The sequence below is a fragment of the Trachemys scripta genome, chromosome 2 (assembly GCF_013100865.1).
Source record: "Trachemys scripta elegans isolate TJP31775 chromosome 2, CAS_Tse_1.0, whole genome shotgun sequence".
In the NCBI taxonomy this organism is placed as follows: domain Eukaryota; kingdom Metazoa; phylum Chordata; order Testudines; family Emydidae; genus Trachemys; species Trachemys scripta.
The window spans coordinates 70,459,772-70,487,184 of NC_048299.1; the positions used below are offsets into that span (position 1 = coordinate 70,459,772).

Below are 27,413 nucleotides of genomic sequence, written 5' to 3' on the forward strand. Positions count from 1 at the left end.
GAGCTGAGAACTCAGCCTTTGAGTCAGTGGGAAATAACTCCTTATATTTTGACATGGAGTCCCATGAGTTAAAATTATACCTGCTGAGGATAGCTTGCTGGTTAGCTATCCTCAGCTGTAGACCCTATGCGGCATAAATTTTCCTGCCAAAGAGGTCCATCTGTTTGGCCTCTTTGGCCTTAGGAGCTGGTATTTGTTGACCCTGACACTCCTTCTCATTCACTGCAGAGACCACCGGGGAGCAAGGGTGTGGGTGAGAGAACAAAAATTCATAGCCCTTAGAGGGAACAAAGTATTTTCTTTCCACACCCCTGGCAGTCGGTGGAATGGAGGCTGGAGTCTGCCACAAAGCACTATAATTGTTGCCAATAGTCTTAATTACTGGCAACGCCACTCTGGAAGGGCCCTCCGGCATAAGAATGTCCACCACCAGGTCCTCTGGCTCAATGATTCCTCCATCTGTAGGCGCATATTACGGGCGATGTGGCAGAATAGGTCCTGGTGGGCCCTGTGGTCGATGGGCGGAGGACCTGAAGTTGAGGCCCCTGCCACTTCCTCATTAGGCAAAGACGAAGAAGAGGCCAGTGGAGACACAGGGTCATCATGGCCCACCATGTGCTCAGGTTGGTCCTGGGCTGCGTTGGTGCCAAGTGGCTCAGCATGGACCGACGGGACCTTGGATGAGGGTGGATCTGGGGCCGGTTCCGATGTGCCCTCTGTAGTATGCAGGGGCGGTCTGGAAAGCCGCCTCTATGGTATGAGGAGCAGTTCTGTCTACCAGTGACCGTGCCTGGTGATGCCCCAATATAATGGACCTAGAAACCCTGGAAGGGGTACCCTGGGCCTGATGGTAAGCCCGGGGGGTCCAGAAGGGCCATTGTGCAGCGGGTGGCCATTGAGGTTGCCAGGACGAAGGAGCGTGTCTCCCACGCTTGTCCGACCTGTGCCTGCTATGCTGTAAGTAGCAGATGCTGTCCTCAGAGTCCAAGGATCCTGAGGGCAATGAGCACAGCAGTGCCAAGGATCCCTGCACCAGTGTTCGGTGCCGAGAGGAGGAAGTCGGAGATCGGTGCTGCAACGACTGTGTAGATGAACGGTGTTGGCTTTCCTGCGACTAAAACCAGTGCTGCAAGTCTGGTGCTGGGGAGCGGCTCCTATGTTCCGGGGCCGTATCATGATAGAGGGTGATTGTGACTGGTGCCAATTCCCCGGTGCTGGAGATTCCGAGCGACACGTTCCCTGGGTCTTGCTGTCATGTACTGGGGCCGGTGCCAGGGGTGAAGAAGACCAGGAACTGTGCCATGAATGGTGCCGGTGTGGAGAGGAAGTTGGCCTCATCAGGGCTGGTTAGCCCCTAGATAGCATCCGTGTAGATGGTGCCAGGGGCTTGTCTCTAACAGCAGGGGGCTGAGATAGAGTACTTTCTACGCGGTCCCTTGCCACCTCGAAAATATCTGGGATGGAGGGAGCTTCCAACTCCTCCACCAATTCAAGCCCTGCCTGAGAGTAACTGGGTGCTGGATTCAATGGTGTCGACTGGGTTGCCGGAGTCAACCGCACGGGGTCTTGCTGTTTGGAAGTTAAGTTCTTCCTCTGGGGCAGCAAGGTCTCCCCTGATGGTCTTGCTCTCTGAGGAGAGCTCCTTCTGTCGGCTTTCTTGTGGCGGTTAAGGGACACCGGAGACGTTGACCGGTGCCGGGGTGCCACACTGTGCTGCGGTTCAGGGAATCTTCAGTACCAAGGATCTCTAGCACCAGAGTCCTTCCTCGGTACTGGTTCATGAACCGACACTGGGGTGCTGCGCACTGAGCTCGAGCCTGGGACTTGGCGGTCGGGTGCCGCAGGACGGAGTGTGGCTTCCATCAGTAGTTGTTTCAAACGGAAGTCGCGTTCCTTCCTAGTCCTAGGCTTCAAAGCCTTGCAGATCTTGCAATGCGCGGACTGGTGCGCCTCCCCAAGACACCTCAAGCACGAGTCGTGAGGGTCACTGTTTGGCATAGTCTTCTTGAATAGAACGCAAGATTTAAATCCTTGGGCTTGAGGCATGCCCCGGAGCGCAAGGCGGGGTGAGGGGAACGATCCACTCACCGACTATACTAGTAACAATAACTATCACAAGAAAATAAAGAAATATTTCAAAAAAGAAAACTAAGAATGGCTAAGGGAAGACTTGCAGGTGAGCAAGCTAATGCAGTTCCAATGCCACCACAGATGGTAAGAAGGAACTGAACGGGGGTCAGGTCAGCAGGGTCATATATTGAGCACCTTGAGGGAACCACTCCACGGGGCTCCCTGGCCGACCCGACGGGAGCTGCTAAGGGAAAAAGTTTGACAACCGGGCATGCGGCGTGTGCACACCTAATTGGAATTGACGTGAACAATCACCTAAGAAGAACTATTGGTGCTTTGTAAAACTCTAGTGGAACGAGATTGGAGGCTCGGTGCCATAATAACGTTGCCCCATTGAGAATAAGTTTTGACATAACAAGCATTAGGCCTGCCATAATTTGTGTTTTAGACCCATATCTTTCCTGGCCCAGTGGGACAAAGACTTCTAATAGAGACTGTCAATGCCCCTTTTAAGGATGGCAGAATGAAGAAAGCTCTGAAGCAGGATTTTCCAATCTTTCAGATTTTTCCTTATGAACATTTTGCAACTACATGCTGTTGACTTGGCAAGGACTATCAGGGACTTTACAAGACAAACTGACAGTCCTCTCCTGTGAGAGAGTCCTGCAACTGGTTTTCTCTAGATAGTTACTCAGTAGATTTTGACTGTCCCTGAAGAAGGAATACACAGTTTTTGTTGGAGAAGTCTTAAAATTCTCATTCCATTTTCAGCCTCCTATCTCTGTGGGCTTGTCTACACAGACATTTAGTTCACAGCAAGTGGGGATGTAAATCTACCATACACTAACCTGCTGCACATGTAGGTGTCCATGTGGACCCTGCTGCTGTGCTCTATAATCGAGTCCTAACCTAGACTAGATTAAGCAGGATTAGATTAAAGCACTAGGGAATTTTTAGTGTGCAGCAGCAGGGTCCACACGTCCATCAATAATGGACCCCTTGCACATCTACTATGCAAGAGCTGTGCATGCTGCTCCTTTTAAAAAAGGACCCAAATGTCCAGAGAGTTTTACCTAAAGTTCTTACTCCTTGAGAGATCCATAAAGACTTCTTAAGTCCCAAAGGTGAGAAGACTGCTTGAACAGACCCTACCATTTCTGAGTGCTCTAGAAAGCTGATGGTCCACGCTGAGTTCCAGAGCCTATTTGTCATTGAGGAAGTCCCACTTCACCACCACGAAGGAGAGCAAATCCCAGCTCTCGGTTCAATGCTTTTCTGATCTCAAGATCACTTGGTGTCACATATGGGGTATAGGCAGTGCAAGCTAGTGGGCGGAACAGGAGACAGAACAGAACTGAAGTTGTGGTCAGGAGACAAGCCAGAGATTGGAGCCAGTGGGTTCAGAAGAAGGTAAAGGCTAGGGCTGGAGTGGGAACAGGCATAGTCTTGAAGCAAGGACCAGTACAGGAAGCAGATCTGGCACAGCCGCAGGTGTAGAACTCATTGAGCAGATGCTGTGTTGTTGTTGCTACAAGGCTTAAATGATGATCTGCTGGCTGTTCTGCCAATCAGGGAGCACAGTCACTTAGTGAAGATTTATGGGGTCCAGCTGGTCTCACTGGGTTGCCAGGCAACTGTGACCAGAATCAGCTGAGTTCCTGCTAGGAGGGCTTATGTATGCCTACCCTCCAATTTCCTTGATAAAGAGAATCCTCAAGAAGATTATGCAGGACACAGCCCTAATAATGACAGCCATAGCATGGCCCAGACAATTCTGGTATTCCGACCTCATGAACCTGTCAACAGAGCCCTCAATCACACGTCCAATACACACAGATGTGATCACTCAGTCGAAGGGACTAGTCCTGCATCCAGACCAGACGTGGATGCTGAGACTCATGGCCTGGATGCTGTTGTATCTTACTGATGAGCAGACTGGTTTCAAGATAAACTCTTTATGAAGAAACAGGAATTATGTACAGAAATGAGGTAACAAAACTCTACTGTTCTGTGTAGCTGCAGACTGCATCTGCCCTATCCTGGGCTCCTTTGTTTCTGCCCCAGCAGAAGGTGTGTTCTAGGAAACCAAAGACTGCATCTAGAGTGTACAGGAAGTGGGGCATCTCTGCAGTTCCTGGAGCACTTACTCCATAGCACGTCTTCCCTTTTAAAAAAAATTTCCCAACAGAACTAAAACATTAAATTAAACTATCAAACTAGTACAAATACAAGAAGTGACAACTCTTCTGGTTGCTTAAATATAGCACTAATATGTCTCGATCAGTCTCTTAGGGCATTTCAGCAATCTCCCTGATCTGTATTGCAAACCTTTAGGCAAATCCTTGTCTGTAACAGACTGTTAAGGTTTATGGTCAATAACAGGATCAGTTGTATGTTTTCAACTTGTATATCTGCTCTCACTTCATTTGTCTTGGTCAAGTTGTCGAGCGTCTTGAGCAGATGTTTATGATCTTTTGTAAGGTTTTTTGTTTTCATCTGTAATCACTGATTATGATGATCAGTGCAGCACTGACTGGTCAGTGCCCATGTTAAGTTCTCAATGAGTCTTTAAATTTAAATTGTGGAAGAGGTCTTGCTCCTTTTATTGTAATATTTTGTCTGATTGTACTTTCCCAATCTTTTCTTTACTATCAGAGACTCCTTATTCATCCATTGTTTTTGTCCCATGTCTAGTCATTGAGTATTTATATGTCTGTAGAGGAGTTCAGAAGGCGACTTCCCACATTGCAGCGGTGTTGCCCTATACTTGAATAGTGCTAAATATGGATCTTCTCTTCCATCCATTGCCTTTTTGAGCATGTTCTTTACTATACATACTTCACTTTCAGCTAATCCATTGGCTTGGGGATGGGCTCTAGATGTCATACATTTTAGCAAAGTTCAAGAATTCCCTATTCTTGAACTGTGGTCCATTGTCAGTTATTACTAGTTTTTGAATTCCATGATATACAAATTCAGATTTAATGTGCCTGACAACTGTTGATGCGGTGGTATCTTCAAGTGTGATGACTATTTGGAAACTGGTATAATAGTCCATTACAGCCAGGTGAGTGTGTCCTTCCCAACCTGAACATGTCAGTTCCAACTTTGTCCCAAGGAATTGTGAATTGTTTGTGTAATATCATTGGTTCTTTCTGCTGGGAATTGCTGAACTTCTGACATGATCCACATGTGCTCACTATTTTTTCAATGTCATTATTCATCTGTGGCCAGAATACAACTTCTCTAGCTCTTCTTTTTGATTTAGTCATTCCCAGGTGTCCTTCATGTATTCATTCCAATATTTTCCTTCTCATCACTGTGGGAACCACAATCTGTGTTCCTTTCAAGAACACGCCAGAAATAGCTAAAAGCTCATTTTTATAACAAACATGCAAGTGGGATTTTATCCCTCCTTATCACTGTTATCACTACATTCAGCATTTCATCTTTAGCTGTTTCTGTCTCCAGTTCATCCCACATGCCTGGAGATACAGCACATGGCATGTTTTATCATGTTCACATGTATGTTTCCTGCTTATTCCAGATCATCAGGCTGTGTATTTTCAGGTAGAGCATGTGCTCTTGACAGTATGCCTGCCATTACTAAGTGGTATCCATGTTGAAACTCCAGAATCATATAATATTTCTATATTTTCAGAAGTAATCATTGTATCCTTGATGGTGCTTCTCCAAGTCCTTTTTTGTGTATTGCAATCAGTGGTTGTGATCAGCTTCTTCTTTAAAGCTACCACCAGAGAAAAAGTCATGGGATCTTGTACATCCATGCACCAGATCTAGTGTATCTTTTTCAAATTGTGCGTAAATCTTCTCTGTGGCTGTCAAAGCCCTAGATGCATTTGAGACTGGCAACCAATCCATTCCATGACACTGTAATAGTACTGCTCCCAGCCCTCCTTTCAAAGCGTTTGTGGAGAGAGTGATGTCTTTCAATGGTTCAAAAATTAGCTCCAGTGTGCAATTAGAAGGTGCTTTAAATCATTGAATTTTCTTCCATGATCTGGCATCCATGCCCATTCGGTGACCTTGTGGAAGAGGTGTCTTAGGTGAGTTGTGCAAGCTCACTATTTAAGTCTGAACTTGCTGACATAGTTTAACATGCCTAGCAGCTTTTGAATTCCCTTTTCATTTTCAGGTATCTGCATGATCAGTCTTGCTTGACTCTTTAATTCATCAGGCAAGATTCCCTTGGAGGTCAGTCTCTCTCCCGAGTATGTTATTTCCTTTGTTTGAAATTGACATTTGGACTTACTCAGTTTAAGGTTATTAGTGTTCACAATTTCCAGTACTCTTCTCTATGTTCAATGGCCGTGCTGCCCCAAATTATTATGTCATCATTATTATGTCATGCATCCGATGAAGTAGGTTTTAGCCCACGAAAGCTTATGCCCAAATAAATTTGTTAGTCTCTAAGGTGCCACAAGTACTCCTCGTTCTTTGTCATCAGTGTACACTTTAACACCTGTTTGACCCTCTTGCATCTGGTTTATTGTATGGTAAAATAGTTCTGGAACTTAACATATTCCAAAAGCAGTCTTAGGAAGCAGTGTCTGCCAAGTGGTGTGTTGATAGTGTAGATTTTGGTGTTCTCAGTGTCCAAGGACATCTGTCAAAATTCAGCTGATGCATCTAGTTTGCTGAAGAATTTGTCTTCTGTTGTCTCAGACAACAGTTCACTTCTTGGGGTCAAGTGAAAGTGTTTTCTCTTTTTATGTTTTTGTTCAGTTTCTTACTGTCTATACACAACTATAGTCCCACTCCTTTTTTCTCTACAGTTACTAAGTGAACCCAACTGTTGGTTCTTCTATTATCCAGATGATATCATTTGTTGTGATGTTTTGCAGTCCTTCTTCTAGCCTCTTTCTTAAGCTTTGTTGAACTTTTCATATAGCATGTACCATATGTTTTACATCTTCTATAAACTGTATCTTGTATGTTAGTTGGAAGCATCCATTTCCTGTGAATATATCTTAGTATGATGCTATTAATACTTGCATATCTGGTTCTATATTGACTGTCTTTCTATGGTATACATCCTCTTAACTTAAAGACCAAGCACCTCATGCGTGTAGACCCAAGTCTTATTGCCTGCCTCTGTTTACTACCCCAAACTCTGGTTTCTTCTTAGAGTGCTTGCCTTAGCGGTATCCGTAGGGTTGGCTGTGGTGCATCCTGGAGTGCTGTGCTCATGTACTGGTATATTAGGCGCTGCCAGCCCTACGCCCTCTCAGTTCCTTCTTACTGCCTGTGATGGTTGGTTGGAGTACCTCGTCTTGCATTGCAAGAGCGTTAGTGGTTCTTTACAACCCATTGTCTATCTTCTTTGTATATGGTTCGAAGGTACTTAGTTAGCCATTAAGTTAAGTGTTAGGTTAGTTTGGTAGTTAGAGTCCCAGCTTGGACTTTGCACTGGAGCGGGGTATGCCCCATTCCCCCAGCTTTAAACCATGCTTGTCATGCACTAGGCTGATGCATATTAGTGACCCCCACAACAGCTGCTTGAAGTGCTTGGGGGAGTCCCATATAAAGGACAAGTGCAAGATTTGTAAGAATTTTTGCCCTAGAACCCAGAAGGAGCGGGATATTTGCTTGAGGGTCCTCCTCATGGAGGCTGCGCTTTGTCCTGTGTCGGAGCCATCCTGCTTGGCCTCCGCTCCTAGCACCTTAGCAAAGGTGCAGAATGCACTACCAGCATCTGGCTCTGCCCAGCACCGTTTCACCTTGCCGGTGCCTAAGAAGTGGCAAAAGAAGAATGGCTCCCCGGTACCAGAGGGGAAGGGGGCTTCAGGCAAAGGACCTATGTCAGACTATGTGACCATACCAGAGCTTCATGGAGGTACCACTGCAGTCGGACCCCCTAGCCCAGCCAGAGATCCGACTCTAACTCCTGGGCGTGGCAACGGACTCCAGCTTCTCCTAGGGCTTTTGTTGCCAGAAGTGGCCATGGCGGCTAAAGAGCAAGTAGGCCAGCTGGCACCGCAGATGCTGCACCAGGGCTCGGACTCAGCTAAGACCCCAACATCCAAGGGCAAGTTGAGCTCTACCCTGACATCTGGTGGTGAATTATGGCGAGTGTGGAAAAGAACTCCAGGGGCTGATCTTGTTTGCACAGGCACACCCACCCGCCTGGCATGAGACAACAGCAACTGATAGTGGTTACTTTGGATGGGGTGGGATCCCCAGTTTCTCTGTTATTGGGGCATGAGGAATAAAGTGTTGTTACCCTGATTATGTGAATCAAGGACAATGAAACTGTTTTATGACAGAGGATCTCACCATCACCTAAGTAGCACTCGCTAGACAAGGGACATGGGTTTTGGGAGAGGATGGGGACAGGTATTTGTACCTGATGGTACGGACCCCTTTTGAGGGCCTGAAGCACCAATTGCACCACCTCCTCTCTCCTCTGTTGAATGTCAGAGCTAACTTTGATTCTATTAGGAGTCTAGTTACAAGCTGCTGACCTGAATGTGCATCAGCACTGGGGTTCCCCTACTATGAGCTGAAATCACTAAGAGCTGAAATCACAAAAGAGCTAAAGTTACTAAGAGCTGAGATCACTGAGTGCTGTGTTAACTAGTGGGGGAGCCTGAAGCTATATTGCTAAGCGGCTGGTGGAGCAGTTTGCGGAGACGGCTGGAGGAGGAGCAGCAAGTGGCGCGGAGCCTTGTGGGGATGGTTGGAGTGGCTCACAGGTCAGTGAGCGGAGCGGAGCAGCTCCTAGAGCAGAGCAGTTTGTGGGACGGCAGGAAGTGGACTGGCCCGTGGTGAAGGCTGCAGCGGAACCCCACAGAGAGATGGCCGGTTGGCCTCGGATCACGTAAGGTGCCCCTTAACACCCTGCGTACCCCCTTTTACTCTGGTGCTGCTCTGACCAGGGACAGAGACTTTGGGGGTTGTTGGACTTTTGGGACTTTGGGTGGTTGCTGGACCCAAGAGACTTTGGGGGTGTTGGACTTTGGGGACTCTGGGTGATCTTTGGGTTGCTGGATTCAAGAACCAAAGGGAAAGGACATGGCCCAATTTGCTGGGGTGGGTCTTTTGCTCATAATTTGTGTTAGGAATCCTGTTTGTGGTGTTTTTTCCAATTTAATGCTGATGTTGTTTACCTCATGTTATTAAACATTTTCTGCTACACTCAGACTCCGTGCTTGCGTGAGGGGAAGTATTGCCTCTTAGAGGCACCCAGGGGGTGGTATGTAATTGTCCCAGGTCACTGGGTGGGGGCTGGAGCCGGTTTTGCATCGCGTTATTGAAACGGAACCGTTAGATACAGAACCCGGCACTTGTTGCTGCCAAATTAGATGGGCAGAAGGGTTACACAGGGATACTCTGTAGTCCCATCAAAAGTGAGGGGTGGCAAGACTGTGGTGCTGCCAACTCAGCCCGATGGGCTTGGAGACCTCACTCTGGCTGGGTCTCTGAGACAGGCTCAGCCTGTCTGTCTTACCCTCTGAGTCTGCTGTACTCTCTTTAGGAGAGGTTCCTGCCTAGGAGTTCTCTCCCTGGCTTCAGGAGTCACTCCTGCTGTATGCTGCTTAGGGCAATCGTGCTCCTTCCCCCTCTGCTAACTGCAGTTTCCTCCTTTTTAAAGGCCTTCTCCTTATCATGCATGCTTGACAGGGCCAGAAGAGCGAGGGCTATCCCTGGCACCAGGGCCTTTTCCGTGTGAGGCCTATACATTTAGTCACACCACCTTACATGGTAATGCACAAGGTGGTAATGGACTTCCACATCAGTCGATCAGTTTCTTTCTCATTGTTCCCCAAACTTCACTCTCATCTTGGGGATCCCCACTTTCACACACTGGATACGAGCAGAACTTTGTTATACTTAGGACTAAACCCTAGCATATTTCTAACAGATTGTTTGTTTGTGGTATACAGGAAGAGAGTGATGCAAGGGACATGGACTATTTATACTCAGTTTGTCTAAATTGATACACCTGGGGGAATTCTGTGCCTCTGCGCATGCACAGAATTTATGTCCCCTGTAGATTTCTTTGCTTCCCCACAGAAAAATGACTTTCTGATGGAGAAGCAAAGAGGAAGCCTCAAGAGCGGTCATGTGACCCTCCTCAGCAGTATGTTTCAGGTGCCCAGGGCAGCCAGCAGAAAGGTAAATCACTGTGGGGCAGGAGGCGGGACTGGGGAAGACCTGGCTGGTGGCTCGTACCCTGCGCTGGGCTCAGCTGCTAGTCCTGGCTGGGCTGGGGAGGACGGGACTTCCTCTTCCCCTGCACGGCATCCGGGGCTGTGTCAAACCCATCCCCAGATTTCTCCCCGAGCTGTAGGAAGCTCTGCAAACTCTCTCTCTCTCACACTCTCTCTCTCTCTCAGACACATACACACACACACACACATCCTCCATGCTTCCTGCACCCATCGCTCCTCAGCTGCAGGGGGAGGGATCACTGTACAGGGAGCTGCTCCACCATACACCCAACCCCTGTGCATCCAGACCCCCTCATACCCAGACCCCCCCACCGAGCCTCACTCCCCCTGCACCCAGAATCCCCCTGACAAGCCTCACTGCACCTGCACCACCTCTATGAGCTACCCTCACATGGATCCCCATCGTACCAAGCCTCAACCAACTGCACCTGGATCCCCACTCCACTGAGCCCCACTCCCACAACATCTTGACCCACCACTGAGCCCTCCACTCCCAGACCCCCCCACTGAGCTCTATACCCCCCCAACCCAGACAGCTCCCCTGCTGAGCCCCAGATAAATATCGATAGGAGAAATATGTAGGATAGCCACATTTTGCAGCTTCAATAAGCACTAATACCTCATCTCCTACTTAGATGCCAGGTGCACGCAAGCAGTGCATCGGTCCTGGTTTAACTAAAGAACTCAGCCCACCCTCCATTTTGAGAAGTATTGCTCACTACACTCTCGTAGGTGGGAATGCACTCAAAGAAGAAAGTAAATTTACTTGCTAGTAACTGTTCTTTGAGAGTTACTCCTGTGCATTCACACAGAGCTCTCTTCTTAGAGTATAACGCTGCAGTTCAGGAGAAGGCACTGAAGCAGTTGGTGGGGGCTGCTCTCTCTTATATACTCTCGGATGTCAAACACTTATGTCACCAAGGGGCATTCATGCAGGCCCACAGCTTTGGTAAAGATTCTGGTAGCTTGGTACCGGGGCTGCCAAGTCCACACTTGCACATGGGCAGAGGTGACTCTTGAAGCACAGTTACCTGTTAGTAATCTCTCTCTGATAAGGAATTCCCAACACTGACTCTCACCCTGTTTAGGAACTCTGCTGTGAGATGCTATTTGAGTTCTGCTGATTCACTGGGGCAAGTGTAGCTCATTGAGTCCACTCTGGAGAGTTGCTCTCTGGACAGAAGCAACTGGAGTTTAGTATACTGAGATCAGTTTAGAGACCTTAGAAATAGCCAATCTTAGGTATAATGCTTAGGCTGAGGTTTACGTATTTGTTGGCATCTGAGTTAATGATAAATCTACTCCAGGAAGGTTACAAAAGTTACTCTAGGAAGATGACTTCAATATAACTATATTGATTTACACCAGTGTCAGATCTGACCCAACAAGAGTAGATTCTTTTTAGAGCAAGGTGGAAATTCTATCAGTTTACACTGCCCATCCAAAGTGTTGCACCTTTGAGGGTCCATACCTATATGAGAAGTTCATGCATTAGAGCTTCACACCAACATTACTTGATTTCTCCAGGTATAGGTCCTACACATCTGTGTACTAGAGGTAAGTTGTATGCAACATAGTTATAGCAGTGTAGGTCCCAGGTTATTCAAGAGACAACATGGGTGAGGTAATATCTTTTATTGGATCAATTTCTGTGGATAAGAGACACAAACTTTATCTCTTTCACGCACAGAAGTTGGTCCAATAAAAGATATTACCGCACCCACCTTGTGTCTACTAGAGACAAGGGCAGTCCCGAATATACTGATGTCCCTCTTAGTCTTTGTATTTGAAAACATGTCTAGATTCCAATGGACCATCAAGCAATCTGCCTCTAGGCATCCCTCCTCGCTTGTTGCAAAATAGAAGAAAAACATGATCCCAGGCAGAACAAAATCTTCTGCAGGGTCTCTGGATCAGGGAGAATTGTTCAGTTATCCCTGTGGTAGAGGAAATCAGTGGTAAACCTTTTTGTTACTTGTCTGAACAATGAATTACCTGTGTTCTGCTGATACCCAGAGAAGGCGTGAGTAACAGTAGGGAGAAATTAGTATTGGGGAAATTACGTTTACCATATATACTCGTTCATTAGCCCATTCGTTTATACATCGACCCCCCCAAGATGGCTAGGTAAAAATAGCAAAAACTGTATGACCCTTTAATAAGTCGACCCTATATTTCAGGGGTTGGCAAACTTTGGCTCCTGGCCCGTTAGGGTAAGCCACTAGCGAGCCTGGACGTTTTATTTACCTGGAGCATTCACAGGCACAGAGCCCCTCGGCTCCCAGTGTCTGCGGTTTGCCTTTTCCAGCCAATGGGCTGGGAATGGCAAACCACAGCCACAGGGAGCCGAGGGGCTCCATGCCTGCAGACGCTCCAGGTAAACAAAATGACAATGTATTAGATATTCAATTCAATGATTCCCTAAAGTTTAAAATCATCAAATTTTGGTGTAGACCCATTTATAAGCTGACTCCCACGCTTTGATGCGTCACTTTTTTACCAAAAATATTCTGCTTATGAACGAGTATATACAGTAGGGTTTGTAATGACCCAACCACTCCCAGTCTTTATTCAGGCCTAGTCTGATGATATCTAGTTTGCAAATTAATTCCAGTTCTGCAACTTCATGTCAAATCTGACATCAGGAATCATAACATTCAAAAACCAGTAGGAGAACACTTCAGTCTCTCTGGTCACTCAGTAACAGACCTCAAAGTGGCAATTCTTCAACAAAAAAACTTCAAAAACAGACTCCAACGTGAAACTGCAGAACTGGAATTAATTTGAAAATTAGATACCATCAGATTAGGCCTGAATAAAGACTGGGAGTGGTTGGGTCATTACAAAACCTAAACTTAATTTCCCCAATACTAATTCATCTCCACTGTTACTCACACCTTCTTGTCAACTGTCTGTAATAGGCCACTCTCCTACCATTTCAAAAGTTATTTTTCCTCCTTTGGTATCCTGCTGTTAATTGATTTATCTGGTTTGACTGACCTAACACTTGGTAAAGCACCCCCATCCTTTTATGTATTTATACCTGCTCCTGTATTTTTTACTTCATACATCTGATGAAGCTCACGAAAGCTTATGCCCAAATAAATTTGTTAGTCTCTAAGGTGCCACAAGGACTCCTTGTTTTTTTTTAAATATTCAGTTACTCTACCCTAGTTACTGTTCCTCAGTCTCAAAATTGAGTGTTTCTATAGGCAACAACTCAAGTGACTAAACTATAGATATTTAAGTAACATACCTATTGATGAAACATCGTACTATGTAACACACACTTACTGGCCCACCTTTTAAATTACTTAGAGGTTTGACAGTAGTGACCACATCTGAGATGGAATGTTCATATAATGAATGCTTGCTTTAGGAAAGAGAGACAGTGCTCATAATGAAATCTTAATATCTATGTCAGATTGCATACAGATATCCTAAAAGGATGGATATTTGAACAATCCATTAAGAAAATATAGAAATTATAGTTAGAGATAATCCATTCCTTGTTAAGAAGAAAGTTTCTATATGGCAGTTTCATAATGTATGGTATGTTTGAGAACAGTTTCACATCTTGGTTCATACTTTTATTCAAGAAGAATCCATCTTTGTTTCTACACTGATATGTATTATCTATTTTGTGGTAGTAAATACGTAGAAACAGTGTAAAGAGCCCAACTTTTATTTGGGTAATATATTGTGGATACAAATTGTTTCCACAAGAAAGACTCTTTTTTGAAAATCAGAGTCAAAATGATTTCATACAAACCCTTTGATTATTGTAATGTTAATGACCTACTAAAATCAATTATGACTGTACAGTTCTATATTTCAATGGTGTAAATATGTTTATAAACAATTACAATAATTTATATTCTGTTTGCCAAGAATGATATTCAATATTTATTTGTATTGTTTTCACAATGTTTTTCAGGGGCAGGAGTGTTAGAGGATAAAACAGAAGCCAGTAATGACACAGTGGTATCCAAGAGAAGAGTAAGACCTTATCTTTTAAAATACAAGCTTAAATGATCAATTCCCATTTCCTTTTTGATTAAAAAGCCACATGCAAGACATTTTTTCAAACTCATTTTTGAAATATTATGTCAGTTTAGCCACTGTCAACTATTTTTAGGCCCTCAAATTTTCATGTACTTGAAAAAATGATTCTTCTTGCCAAAGTTCAATCATGCCTTTACTTTTTTTGGTAGGAGTAGTAAAAATATTATTTGCAACTGATACACTACTGCAATGATTCAGGTGTTTTATTCTCAAGTAATCTACAAGTGAATATTAAAAACAATTGTAATATGATTTCAGTCATGTGTTTTAGAGCCAATAAGGTGAAATTAAAGCTTCTGGCTGGTACTTTTATGTCTGTTTTATAGGTTTCATCGTATCATAGAAATGTTGGACTAGAGGGGAGCTTGAGAGGTCATCCATTCCAGACCTCTGTGCTGAGGCAGGACCAAATAAACTTAGACCATCCCTGACAGGTGTTCATACAACCTGTTCTTAAAAACCTCCAATTATGGAGATTACACAACCTCACTTGGAAGCCTATTACAGAACTTAACGACCCTTATAGTTAGGAAAATCTTTCAAATATCTACCTAGAGAGATTTTCCTTGGTGCAGATTAAGTCCGTTACTTCTTTTACTACCTTCAGTGGACATGGAGAACAATGGATCATCCTCCTCTTTATAACAGCCCGTAATGTATTTGAAAGCTTTATCAGCGCCCCCCCCCCCTCAGTCTTCTTTTCTCAAGAAGAAACATGCCCAATGTTTTTAACCTTTCCTCTAGGTTAGGTTTTCTAAGTCTTATAATTTTTGTTGCTCTTCTCTAGACTCTCCAATTTGTCTACATCTTTCCTAAAGTGTAGTGCCCAGAATTGGACACAGTACTCCAGCTGAGACTCACTAGTGCCAAGTAGAGCAGGACAGTTGCCTCCTGTGTATTAGGTACAACATGCATGTTCATACACCCCAGAATGATAGCCTGTTCCACAACTGCATCACATTGTTGACTCATTCAGTTTGTGATCCACTATAACCCTCAGATCCTTTTCAGCAGTATTACATCATAGCCATTTATTCCCCATTTTGTAGTTGTGCATTTGATTCTCCTTCCCAACTTTGCACTTGTCTTATTGACAATCTTATTGATTTCAGACCAATTCTCTAATTTTTCAAGGTCCTTTGGAATTCTAATCCTGTCTTCCAACCATTCCCACCATGGTGTCATTTGCATATTTATAAGAATACTCTCTATTCTGTTGTCCATGTCATTAATGAAAATATTGACTAGTACTAACCCCTGCGGGACTCCACTAGATAAAACCTCTCAGTTTGACAGCAAACTATTGATAACTACTCTGAGTACAGAGTTTCAACCAATTGTGCACCCACATTACAATAATTTCATCTAGACCACATATGTACTCCCTTGTATATTTATTATTTGGAGTTACTTTCACCCGTTTGAGTTACATATGAATGTGTTCTAACAACTGGGATGTAAAGTTCCTTATTTATGTATATATATGGATGTTAAAATTGGTTATACTATGTGTTACAGGTTGCCTTTCTAGCATTTGATAAGTCTTTACCAAATGCTAGACAAATAAATCCCTAACAGTTCAAAGCAAAACACTGAAAAAAAATTAAACAATGCTCTATGTATATGCCCTGCCTTCTTGCTACAAGCCCCATAATGTAGGCCTCCAAAGCCTCAGATTTGAGGCTAATAATTGTGGAAAACCCACTAGGTACAGTCAAATATAGATGGAGTTCATTTTTTTAAAAAGATCTAGAGTAGGTTTTAGAGACACTAGAATGCACAGGAACTCTCCTGTGCCTATCCGTGAGCCCTGATAATTCTCAGACAGACAATCAGATGTTTAAAGGCTAGATTTTTGTGAGAGTTGAACTCCCGTTTAGGTTATGGCTAGACTAGGAAAATAAATTGTGTTTAAAAATATGTTACCTAACATGTTTTAACTATTTTCTTAATCTAGCTATGGCTTGAAGCTGTGAGCTATTAACATTTTCAAAAGAACTTAGTGCCCAACATTCCAGTCTTTTGGAAATCTGGTCACTTATTTTGGTGTCTGTGGGTATGTCTAACCTGCAGTTGGAGGTGTGATTGCCATGTGTGTAGTCATACTTGAGCTAGCTTTAATCTAGCTACCACAGGTACCACTAATAGTGAAGTGGTAGCAGCATGGGCAAGCTACCCAAGTAAGTATTCAGGGCCCTGGGCAGGCTTGTATAGATTACACTGAAGCACCTGCTCCTGTGGTTTCACTTCTATCGGTACCTCAGATAGCTAGGGTATGCCTATCTGTGCTGCAATCACACACTCCAACTGCAGGGTAGACACACTGACAGGCACCAAAATAAGTGGCCAGATTTCCAAAAGACCAGAAGGTTGAGAGCTGAGCTCTCTTGAAATTATGGCTGTAAATCCAAGTGGTGAATTCTTTGGAAAATGTGTCCTTTAGTTTTCATTGTGTACAAGTCGTGTTGCCATATTTAATTAAATTATATTTATTTATTATTTCAATTATATAAACTAATTAAAAGTGCACCCACCCAAAGTGCCTTATCATATAAAATCATTGCTAGTAAAGTTTCCAGATGACACAGACATTGGTGGAGTGGTAAATAATGATGGGCACAGCTCAGTTATACAGATCTATCTCGATCGCTTGGAAAGGTGGGCTTTTTTGAACAATTTGTGTTTTAATGCAGCAAAATGCAAGGTCATACATTTATGAGGAGATAATATAGATCAGGCTTAAAGATGGAAGACAGAATCCTGGAATACAGTGACATTGAAAAGCACTTAGGAGTAACAGATAACCACCTGAACATGAGATCCCAGTGTGATGCAGTAGCTAAGAGAGTGAAGGTCATCTTTGTTCGTGTAAGCAGGAAAATACCAAGTAGGAGGCAGTGTCAGGATCCAAACAAAGGTAGTCAGGGCCAAGAATCAGAGCAGGGACACACCTGAGGCTGGGAGCAGAGGAGTTCATAGGTTCCAGGCCAGGGTCAGATTCCAAGCCAGGTTGCAGGATCCAAGTCAAGAGGCAAAGTTCAAGTCAAGTCAAGGTCAAAGCCAGGCATTCAAGAACAGTCATGGCAGCTACAGGAAATTCACACTGTTTCCTGGACACTTCCTGGAATGCCCCTTGAGTTTATATAGGGCAGGAAGCCAATCAGGAGCCATGAGGCTGCTGTCTGTCAAACCCTTGAGGTGGACCTACCCATGGTCTGTGTCCACAGTGGGTCACAGTGGTGAACAAATGGGTTACAGCTGCTGCTGGGTGGCAGGCAGGAGAGGTCAGCTGCCTGGTATCTCTGCAGGTCTGGGTTCTAGATCTGTGGGGACCTTATAATAGGGAGGTGATACTACCTCTATAGATGGCATTAGCAGCATACAGTCTCCAGTTCTGGTTTCCATCCTCAGAAAAGATCTTGAAAAATTGTAAAGGGCTCAAAAAAAATCTTCAAGAATGATTTGCAGTCTGGAAAACATGCCTTATAATGAGAGACTTCAAAAGCTCAATTTATTTAGTATATCCAAGAGAAAGTTAAAAGGAGATTGGTAAGTATGTACAGGGGGAAGAGATGGCTCTGTATTTTAGCAGAAAAAGGCATAACACAATCCAGTGGTTAGAAGGTGAAGCTAAACAAATTCAGATTAGAGGTAAAATGCACATTTTTAACCAGGAGGATAATTAACCATTGGAACTTATTGAGAGATATGATATATTTTCTATTACTTTGTCTTTAAATCAAGAGTTGGTATCTTTCTAAAAGATATGCTATAACTCAAACAGAAGTTATGGGCTTGATGCAGAAACCATTGGGTTAGATTCTTTGGCCTGTATTACGCAGGAGGTCAGACTAAATGATCTGGGCTTAAAATCTATGAATTTAGCATATATTAAAAATACAGAAATAAAAACACTAGCCTCCCCAAAAACCAGAAAAAAAATTCCACTCCATCATCAGATAGTCATTTTCAATCCATACATTTTGGTCCTCAGCTCACCCTTTCCTCTTCAAGAGAGACAGGCCTTGCAGAGTAACAGATCTGATCTCTCTCTCTTCCATTTTGACAGAATGTAGAAGACAACTTATAGTTGTGGACTGCTGGATGTAGACATGCTAGAAAAAAATAATTTATTTTGCTAAAATGTTTTATAATATCAAGAATATGGAAACAGTTAAGTCTCTTTTCTTTTAGACAACATAACTAGAGCTTGAGTCAATCCCTCATTCATTCCATCGTCAAATAAGTCACTTCATTTTTTCTGCATTAGGATACCTTTCTTGAAGATAATAAAAGTAGTGTGATATTCCTAATAACACTAGAGTCAACCTTTTGATTTCCTGTATGTTGAAACATAAGAGCCAAAATGCTGCATTTCTACTGCATGTGGGAACGCAGTCACTAGACAGTACAGGGAGATATTGGATTTCATAAGGTGATATACCTTGAATAAATGTAGGACTAAAAATGAAAGTTTGTTAAAGCTGGCAACTCAGGGTCTGCATTTCAAGCTCCATCAACATTCTCATCACTACCACTATTGCTAGAAACACTGAAATAATTTTGTCTGTATTTATACCACAATTGCTACTATGGTATTTGTGTTCCTGACAAATTTTTGTCAGATGGATCAATAAATTGCCTCTTTGGAGACTTTTAACACAAGATGGATTAATTAAAAGTTTCTATTTCATTGATAGAAATGGAAATAGAAATTTTAACATAAGAGGTGGATAGTTTAGATTATCAAGTGGAGTCCATTAATATAGGACAAAACACCCTGAATAAAGATTGAAAAAAACCAAAACAAACCTCCCCACCATTTAATGCAATTCTGATGGAAGTGATTTTCAGAACTAGATAAGAAGAAGAAACTTAAGAGTTCAATGAAGTTTCTGAATTATATAATACAGGAAATGTTTATTTTTAATGTATTGTAATGTTGTAGAATTCCATTGCAGAAGCCAATCATGAGTTCAGAAGGAAATGGAGGCCCATAATAGGGCATCAGTGGAGTTATCCTTATGTATGCTATTCATTAGTTTACTTATGCTAGAAATATTATTATTATTTTATTTGCATTATCATAGTCTAGGAGTTCTAATCATGGACCAGGACTCTGTTGTGCTAGGTGTTATACAAACCCAACAAAAAGACAGACCCTATGACAATATAGACAGATGAGGGAGTAAAAGGAAACAATGAGACAGTATTGGTCGGTACGATAGGTAGGTATCTCAGCATACCAGCACCCTTACCATTATCATTTTTTTGTAAGCATCTTGGCTATGGAGAATTTTGAAGAAAAATAATAAGTTTGTTTTGTGGATGTTTATGGGGAGTTCCTCCAAAGTGTGACGAGCAGCATGGGAGAAAGCATGAAGGTGGCTATTTGTGTATTTAACAAGTGGGTGGTACAGGGTAGCATCATGGGTCAATTGGAGGTGGGAGTTGACCTCTTAGTGCAGAATGAGAGACAATAGATAGGTTGTGAAGGACCTTGAAAGTGAAGTGAAGTAGTTTATGTTTGATACAATAGTGAAGAGGGAGCCAGTGGAGGGATGCAAATAGAGGGGGGACATGGTCAAAGCAACAGACTAAGAAAATTGTCTTTGCAGCTGCATTCTTAATGGATATGAGCAGGGCATTTGTCAAGGCCAGAGAAAAGAATGATGCAGTAATCAAGATGTGAGATGAAAATTTAGATGAGAATTTTGGTTGTGTGGATGGAAAGGCTGTATCTCAGAGGTACTGTGCAGATAGAATCAGCAAGACTTAGACATAGTCTGGATGTGAGGTCCTACAGAGAGTTCAAAGTTGAAGATGATATCCAAGTTATGGGCTTGAGCTATAGTGGTGTTGTCTACAGTCATTGAGAAAGGAGGTAATAGAGATGGCTTGGGGAAGAGGAGAGATTAAGCGCTCTGTTTTAGCCATTTGGGTTTGAGCTGACGGCTATGGAAATGGCAGAGAGACAGGCCAAGATTTTAATTTGGACAGAAGAAGACAAGTTTGAAGTAAAGAAGTACATTTGTGAATTGTTCACATAGAGATGGTAGCTCAATTTGTTGTTGAAATTACTCCAGAGATAAGGTATAAAGAGAGAAGAAAAGGTTACCAAGGATGGTCCCCTGTGGAACTCCCAGAGTTGGACGGGGTGGGGGGGAAATGAAGGGTAAGCTGAAGGAGGAATTAGAGTGGTAGGAGGAGAACCAGGAGAGAACATTGTTATGGAAGCTAAGGGAGGACAAGATTTCAAGAAAAGCATGATTAATGGTGTTGAAGGCAGCTCACAGGTCATTGAGGATGAGATAGAGCCCGGTTCTGAGTTTTGGTGAGGAAGAAGTCATTGTAGACTTTTAGGGCAGTTTAAATGGAATGCAAGGAGTTGAAATCAGATTGAAGATCTAAGATGGAATTGGAGAAGAACTCTAAACAGCAATTATTAATAGCATGTTCAATGAGTTTATAGATGAAAGGGAGTTGGGGTGGTTGCTGGAAAGACAAGTGGGGTCAAAGGCAGATTTTTTTTTAAGATGGGAGAGATTAAAGCAAGTTTGTATTGTTGATGGGAGAGAATCAGAGGCCAGATCTTCATGACTGGCTCTTTGGCCATAAAGGTTTATTAGTGTAAATTGATTTTAGAAATCAGCTATGACCAAACATCTTAATATATCAGGTAATATCATTCTGTAAGAGCAGAATTTACAGCAACAGACACAAAATCAAGAGGAGTTAGAGCTGATGACCAAGTGTGAATACAGATTAATATTAGGCCTTATGCACAGGGTTTTGGGAAGCTCAGTGATCTGTGATGCAATGAAAGTAGTTTTTTCTTTAAAGTTTGCTTAAATTGTATGTGAATTTGATGCTCGTTAAAGTAATAGTGCAAGTAGGCACTGTGCAGGATACATTACATCCTGTACATTATCTGTCCTTTACTCCCAACCTGCAACACTGTTGCTGTTTCAGTCACAACAGAATTTTTCTATCGTGCTGAATCGTGCTACATTGGTGTTTTTGACAACTATCCAGTAGGGACTAGAATGCTACTATCAAACTCATTTTAAAAGTTGAACCCTTATATAGTAGAGACATAAGGCTACAGCAATAGCTCACTGCAGCAACTAGGAAGGAACCTCTTAAGAGAAATCCATTATACTTATGCAAAAGTAGTATTTTTCATATTAATTGTATCTAAAATATATGATCAAGAGATTTTTTTATTTAGTCTCCTGCAATGTGCTGCATGTAACTATAGATGCATTCTGTTCTATTTCTGTTCCTTATTAATAATATAAAATTTAATTAAAACTAAAAAATACCTTAATTTACTGTAGCTGCTTCTACTCTATAATTAAAAAATGAGCAAGTTCTTGGCATGCTATCATTTTAGCAAACCTGCTTTGAAAAAAATAAAGTTTAAAAATTCTGTTGTTTGGGCAGCAAAGCCTTACCATTTGTACTTACCAAGAACTCAGTTTAAAGGTCAGTTCTTCTCTGAAAAATGATTCAGTAAATTAACATTGAGAGATTCCTTGTTTGTATCTAAACGTTTTCTATAACAAATGTAGTCAATTCACAAGTTTACAAAAACACTTTTCTAACAGCCAGTCCTTCAAATTCAACATGGGCTTAGTATCAGAGGGGTAGCCATGTTAGTCTGGATTTGTAAAAAGCGACAGAGTCCTGTGGCACCTTATAGTCTAATATACGTATTGGAGCTTAAGTTTTTGTGAGTGAATACCCACTTCATCAGACGCATGTGATATTGTTTATATTTTACCTCTTTAGGGACATGTGATAGTTGAAACAAGCAGGCATAGGCTTTGCAAAGGATTTCTGAAAACAATCATTCTTTACTTTAGACAGCACAGGAGAAAAACAGATCTAGGTAAAGCAATAAATGCCTATGTGCCATTCCCTGTCTCAGTTACCTTACCACTCTTGAGCATTCTTTGGGAATTGGGTTAGCGTTTTTCCAGTGTTCCAGGTCCCATCTGCTAGGCCACCTTTCGCAAGCTCATGGCTTCTCCTCCGAATCAGGGAGTCTATCTGGAGTCCCTGCCTTCAACTTTCTGTCCAACAGTCAACAGAACCTGTCTCCCTTATAAAGCTGTCCCTTTTGTTCCTCTCTGTCTCTGAATCCCTCTGTATTTTAAAAGGGCTATAACCTCATATAAGCCTCTTTATTCCCCTTTTGGGGAAGTTCCACTGCTTGACCCCTTCTTCCTTGCAGACAAGCTAGGTCAAACTGGATCTCCAAGGCTTCAGCCATCCCATTGTTCTATAATGCTCCTATTGGAATGGGATCCATTCAGGTTACTGATTCTCCATTGTCCCTAGTCTCAGAGAAATGTGGCACAAACCCTTGGTAGCAGATAGCCCATACACTGAGGCATTTAGTAATACAGGAATTTCATAAAATCATCCAGAATTCATAAGCTGTATGTAGACAGATTCTTCAAATTGTCACAGGAGTGAAAAGCAATAAATCTTTATTAGCCACTAAAATAAGCAGATATGACTGACAACTCACAATAAGCAGATCTGTTGAGTAAGAAAGTATTTTTACACAGTCAGCTTTCAGAGTAACTGTACTTTCAGCATTTCACTTAATTCTCCTTCAGACTTCCCAATAGGAGGAAAGTCTGATGGAGTATTAAGTTTCCTCTTTGATCACTTCTGACAAATATACAAAGGATGAAATTTTCATTTTTGGCAATCTTGTCAAATTTCCCATTTCAATAGTGATAAAGGTCTGAAATTCCTTGGGGAAAAAAGATTAATAAATCATTTCTTATATGAAGGCAAAATTCAAGGGTCAAAGTGAATCCAGCTAACAAATTTGAGCAAACCACCAATATATTTGAGATAATTTCAGAGTTAGAATGAATATATATATATAATATTTATACAAATATAGATTAAAGCCAAAGGTATTTAGATTTAGTGTAGTAGCGCAGCACTTACATGAAAAGTTATCTTTTGATTTGTGTTACTTAATATGTGATCCTAAACTGATTATTCCTAAGAAGTACTGATGTTTTGGAATATTCTATTATCTACCAGTTATGGAAAGTGTAAAAGAAAGTTTGTATCATTATCTTAATATATATATTCATTTAGAAAATCCTAATAATTAAAAATATGTTATTATTTGTATTACAATAGGGCCCAAAAGCCCCAACTAATCTCTGAGGACCCATTGGGCTAGCCACTGTACAGACCCATAGTGAGAGGCAGTTCCTAGTTATCTTGTAAATAGACGAAGCATTTGAAAAGTCAGAAGGGAAACAGAGGCACAGAGAATGAAATTACTTGCCCAGTGTAACACAGCAGGTCAGTAGCAGAGCCAGCAATAGAACCCATATTTGCCAACTTGCACTCCAGTGCCCTGTCCAAAAGAGCACAGTGTTTGCTTTCCTTTTATCATCATTAACCTGTAGTTTAAAAAAACCCCAGAGTCTTGATGAAGAACATATATTATCTTTTTGAGCTGACAGTCTAATCATCCTTCAAGAGTACTGTAGCATGGATTAAGCTATCATTTCTTTTTTTTGTATTCATACACACAAAATATACACTCTACACAGTACAAGGTATTTTTAATATAAATTGTGTATATACATGCTTAGCACATGTGACATACCTGTCTTATAAATCAAACTACAAAAGTCAGAGAAGAAGCCTACTAATATTTAGTATCATAATGAAAGCCTGAATCCACTTAAGGGATCTACAAAAACATTACTTGAGTTGGTGTAATTGTTTTATTGGATTTTTTAAAAATGTTTTGGTAAATAATTTTTCATATTTGTAATTACAAGTTTAAATTATTCTCCTGTAAAAGTTCATGTAGTTACAGAATGTACTAATATATAGCAGAAAATTACTTTAAAATGTTACAGCATATTACCACTCACAAACCAAGTTTTATTATTTTTGTGTCTCAGATAAAAGCTCAGAAAAAGCAAGTTGTCAAGAAAAATAGAAGTGGCATTGGACAAAAAAGAAAGTAAGATTTGGGTAGTTCTTTTTTAACATTTTTACTGTGTAATTAAATAACTTCCAATGACTTGGTAGCACTGTGATTAGTATATCATGCTATTATGTGAGATTGCTTCTGTCGTTTCTGAGAATGTGGGTGCTGGAGTAGAAAGAGCACCTACTTGCCCTCACTAACAATATCCAAGTCAATGCAAGAGCACTGCTGAAGGGAAGACATTTGGCCCTCTGTGGCCAGAAGGGTTGCAACAGCGAATCTTGAAGAGGAGATGTGTAAATCAAGGGTGATGCGTTAGTGAAGAATTCAGGAGGACCATCAAGAAAGAAATATAAACACTATTTTTTCAGAACTTAGAAACATTGTTAAGCATGATTTCAATAGTCTTTCACAAATTCACTGCTACTTACCTTGCTAAATAATTTACTGTTAGTGATAATTGGCTAGATTTTCAGCAGGCTTTCATTTTTGTTCCTGCAATTATGCAGATACAAATAATAAAAGCAGTTTATTTGTGTGGAGGAATGATTAGGTCACTTAGATGTTGAAGTACCTGATTTGTGGGTACAATAAGGTACTTGGATATCTATATTAGCTAAATTTAGCCTGGACAATTTTTGTGGATTAGAGTTTGGAAATTTGGCTCATTTTATGTCTATATTTGAGTTTTTCTGTGTATAAATAGAAATTGCTTCTCATAATACATTTCTTCTTACTACTTATCCAAACCCTGGGACCAAAACTCTGTTAATAATATGGTATAAACAGAGGATTGTACCTATAATAAGTATTACTACCAGGAAATGAATGAGAGAGACAGGTGTTTTTTCACAAATCAATATGTAGCAACTATTGTAAGAAAGAACCTAGAAAAATGTTGTATGAATAAATATTATATTTTAAAATGTCCTTTAACTATGCATCATTAGTGACTTGTATTAAATGTGTGAAAATCTTTTTCTAGGAAAAGTATGTTAAGATGCTCTCTTGAAACAATGGTTTCAGATGACTTCCTGTCAAAAGAAAATCTGGGTATGTATAAACTATCTGTTGTTTAATTACAAGTATCCAGTTACTTTGAATAATATTTACATACATTTAGCATCTTAATATATTTAAGCTTTTGTGTCCCTTTTGTGTTGAAAAGATTGTCTTTGATGAACAATAATATTTTAGCATACATGTCACATGTATACATACAGAACAAAAAACAAATTCCAAGACACCTGTTGCTGCAATGTTAAATTCTCCTTAGAGTCATTGTGCACATATACATTCCACTGTAGGTGTATGTGTGCCCAGTGCACTCTAGTCAGAGACTTTTTGCCAGCAGGAGTAGTGGGTGGCACATGCGACTGCCATCTTTGTGCTCCAAACTGAGAATATGAAAGGGGTGTGGCTGCTGCCTCCCTCTCAGTTCCTTCTTATCATCCATGTCAAGAGATGGGGCTGCCTGTTAAGCTTGGATTTTCTTTTCTTGCCAGATTTTAAAAATATATTGTACATATTTTGTTCATAGTTTTAGTGTTGTAGGTTAGTTAGATAGTTCACACTTTGTGTTCTGGGTGTCTCTTATCATGCAGAGATCCCCAGGATTTAAACAGTGTGCCACTTGCAGGACAGTAACATCTGTGAGTGATAGGTACTCAAGCTGTCTTGGAAGAGGGACATGTTGGGGACAAATGTTCATACATACCTCTTTCCCAGCAAGGATAAAGAATTTGAGGGAATTCCATATCAGTATTAATTTGCTTGAGAAGTCGATGCACCCCACTTCAGAGCCTGACCCTCACTACAAAGGAAGGGAGATTTCTTCTATGTGGAGTGCACCTCTGGTTGCTCAGGCCCCAAAAACAAAATCTGGATAAAAGAGATCATCTCCTTCTTCTCTTGCAGCTTCCTCAAAACAGAGGAAGTTTCCTTCACCATCTGAGGCTAATAGACCATCCTGGTCTTATATGTTGTCCCACAAATGGGACAGATCATCTAAAAGTCCATCGTTATTGAACTGAAGTCTAGTCATAAACACCAGTGTTCACTGGTACTGTTCGATGTAGCACTGTCAACTCTGGTGGGGCCATCAAGACAGGTACCATCATCATCTTCTACTCGAGCACTATCAGGTGCTGTCTGTGGAGCACTTACCTCCAATTACAGTAATGTTGATGTCACAAGCATTCTTTGTGACAAAAAGCTTATTGTGCCTTTTTGTGCCTAATTCACTCTCTGGTATCAATGGCAGCAGTTTCATCCACATAAGCACTGTCCGCACTGTCTACCTTGTCTGCTCAGTCAGCACTGTTGGCACCATCTGTAATGCTGGCCCCGTCGGTGCAATCCATATACCAGTCAGCATTTTGTCCTTTGCTACATATCCCACCTGGACAAATAGAATCAGCTTTAACACTGGTAGTACTGCCTGTGCAGCAGCATGCCTCACCAGGGCTGAAGCATCTGCTGACACCCACTGGAGCAGCTTCTCCATTTCTTGAAGGGAGCTACATCATCTTCTCCTCAGATTTGCCTTTCCTCCATTTCCTCTACTGTCAACAGTCCTGCTGAAAATAAAAAGAAATAGAGCCCATGTCATTCTAATTGCTCCTACTTGGCTGAGACAGACCTGGTACCCTTACCTGTCACAATATCCCTCTCTGAGCCATTCTGCACCTCTTCTCACAGAACAGAGGATGTACCCTGCATCCCAGTTTGGGGATTCTCTGCCTCAAGGCATGGCTCCCAGTCGGTTCCAACACCTAGAAAGCTCCTGTTCAACGGAGGTACAAGAAGTTCTGTGCACAGCAGAAAGGCCTGACTTGACGTACTTACCTGCAAAAATGGTCCAGATTTCAAATTTGGTGCTCTTTTCAACAAATTTCCCCAACATCCGCAACTCTTTCCACATATCCTAGACTAAGCATTGACCCTAAAGCTCTCTCAGGGTCCACTTAGCAGCTATAACAGCTTTCCACCAGCCTGTTAAGGATATTCAGTGCTGTCACATCCAACCACTAAAAGTAAACCTCTTCCCACATCCTTGTCGTCCGATTCCCATGTGGGACTTAAACCTGGTACTGAAA

General features: G+C 41.9%; 1 protein-coding gene across 1 annotated transcript in view; it reads left to right on the forward strand.

Annotated features, from left to right (window-relative positions):
- Window positions 1–27,413, forward strand: part of ZCWPW2 (zinc finger CW-type and PWWP domain containing 2) — a 109,670-nt gene that overhangs the window by 56,208 nt on the left and 26,049 nt on the right. The window contains exons 4-6 of the mRNA XM_034759384.1: window positions 14,203–14,264; window positions 24,287–24,348; window positions 25,301–25,368. Coding sequence (XP_034615275.1) covers window positions 14,203–14,264; window positions 24,287–24,348; window positions 25,301–25,368 — 192 coding nt within the window. The remainder of the gene's footprint in view (window positions 1–14,202; window positions 14,265–24,286; window positions 24,349–25,300; window positions 25,369–27,413) is intronic.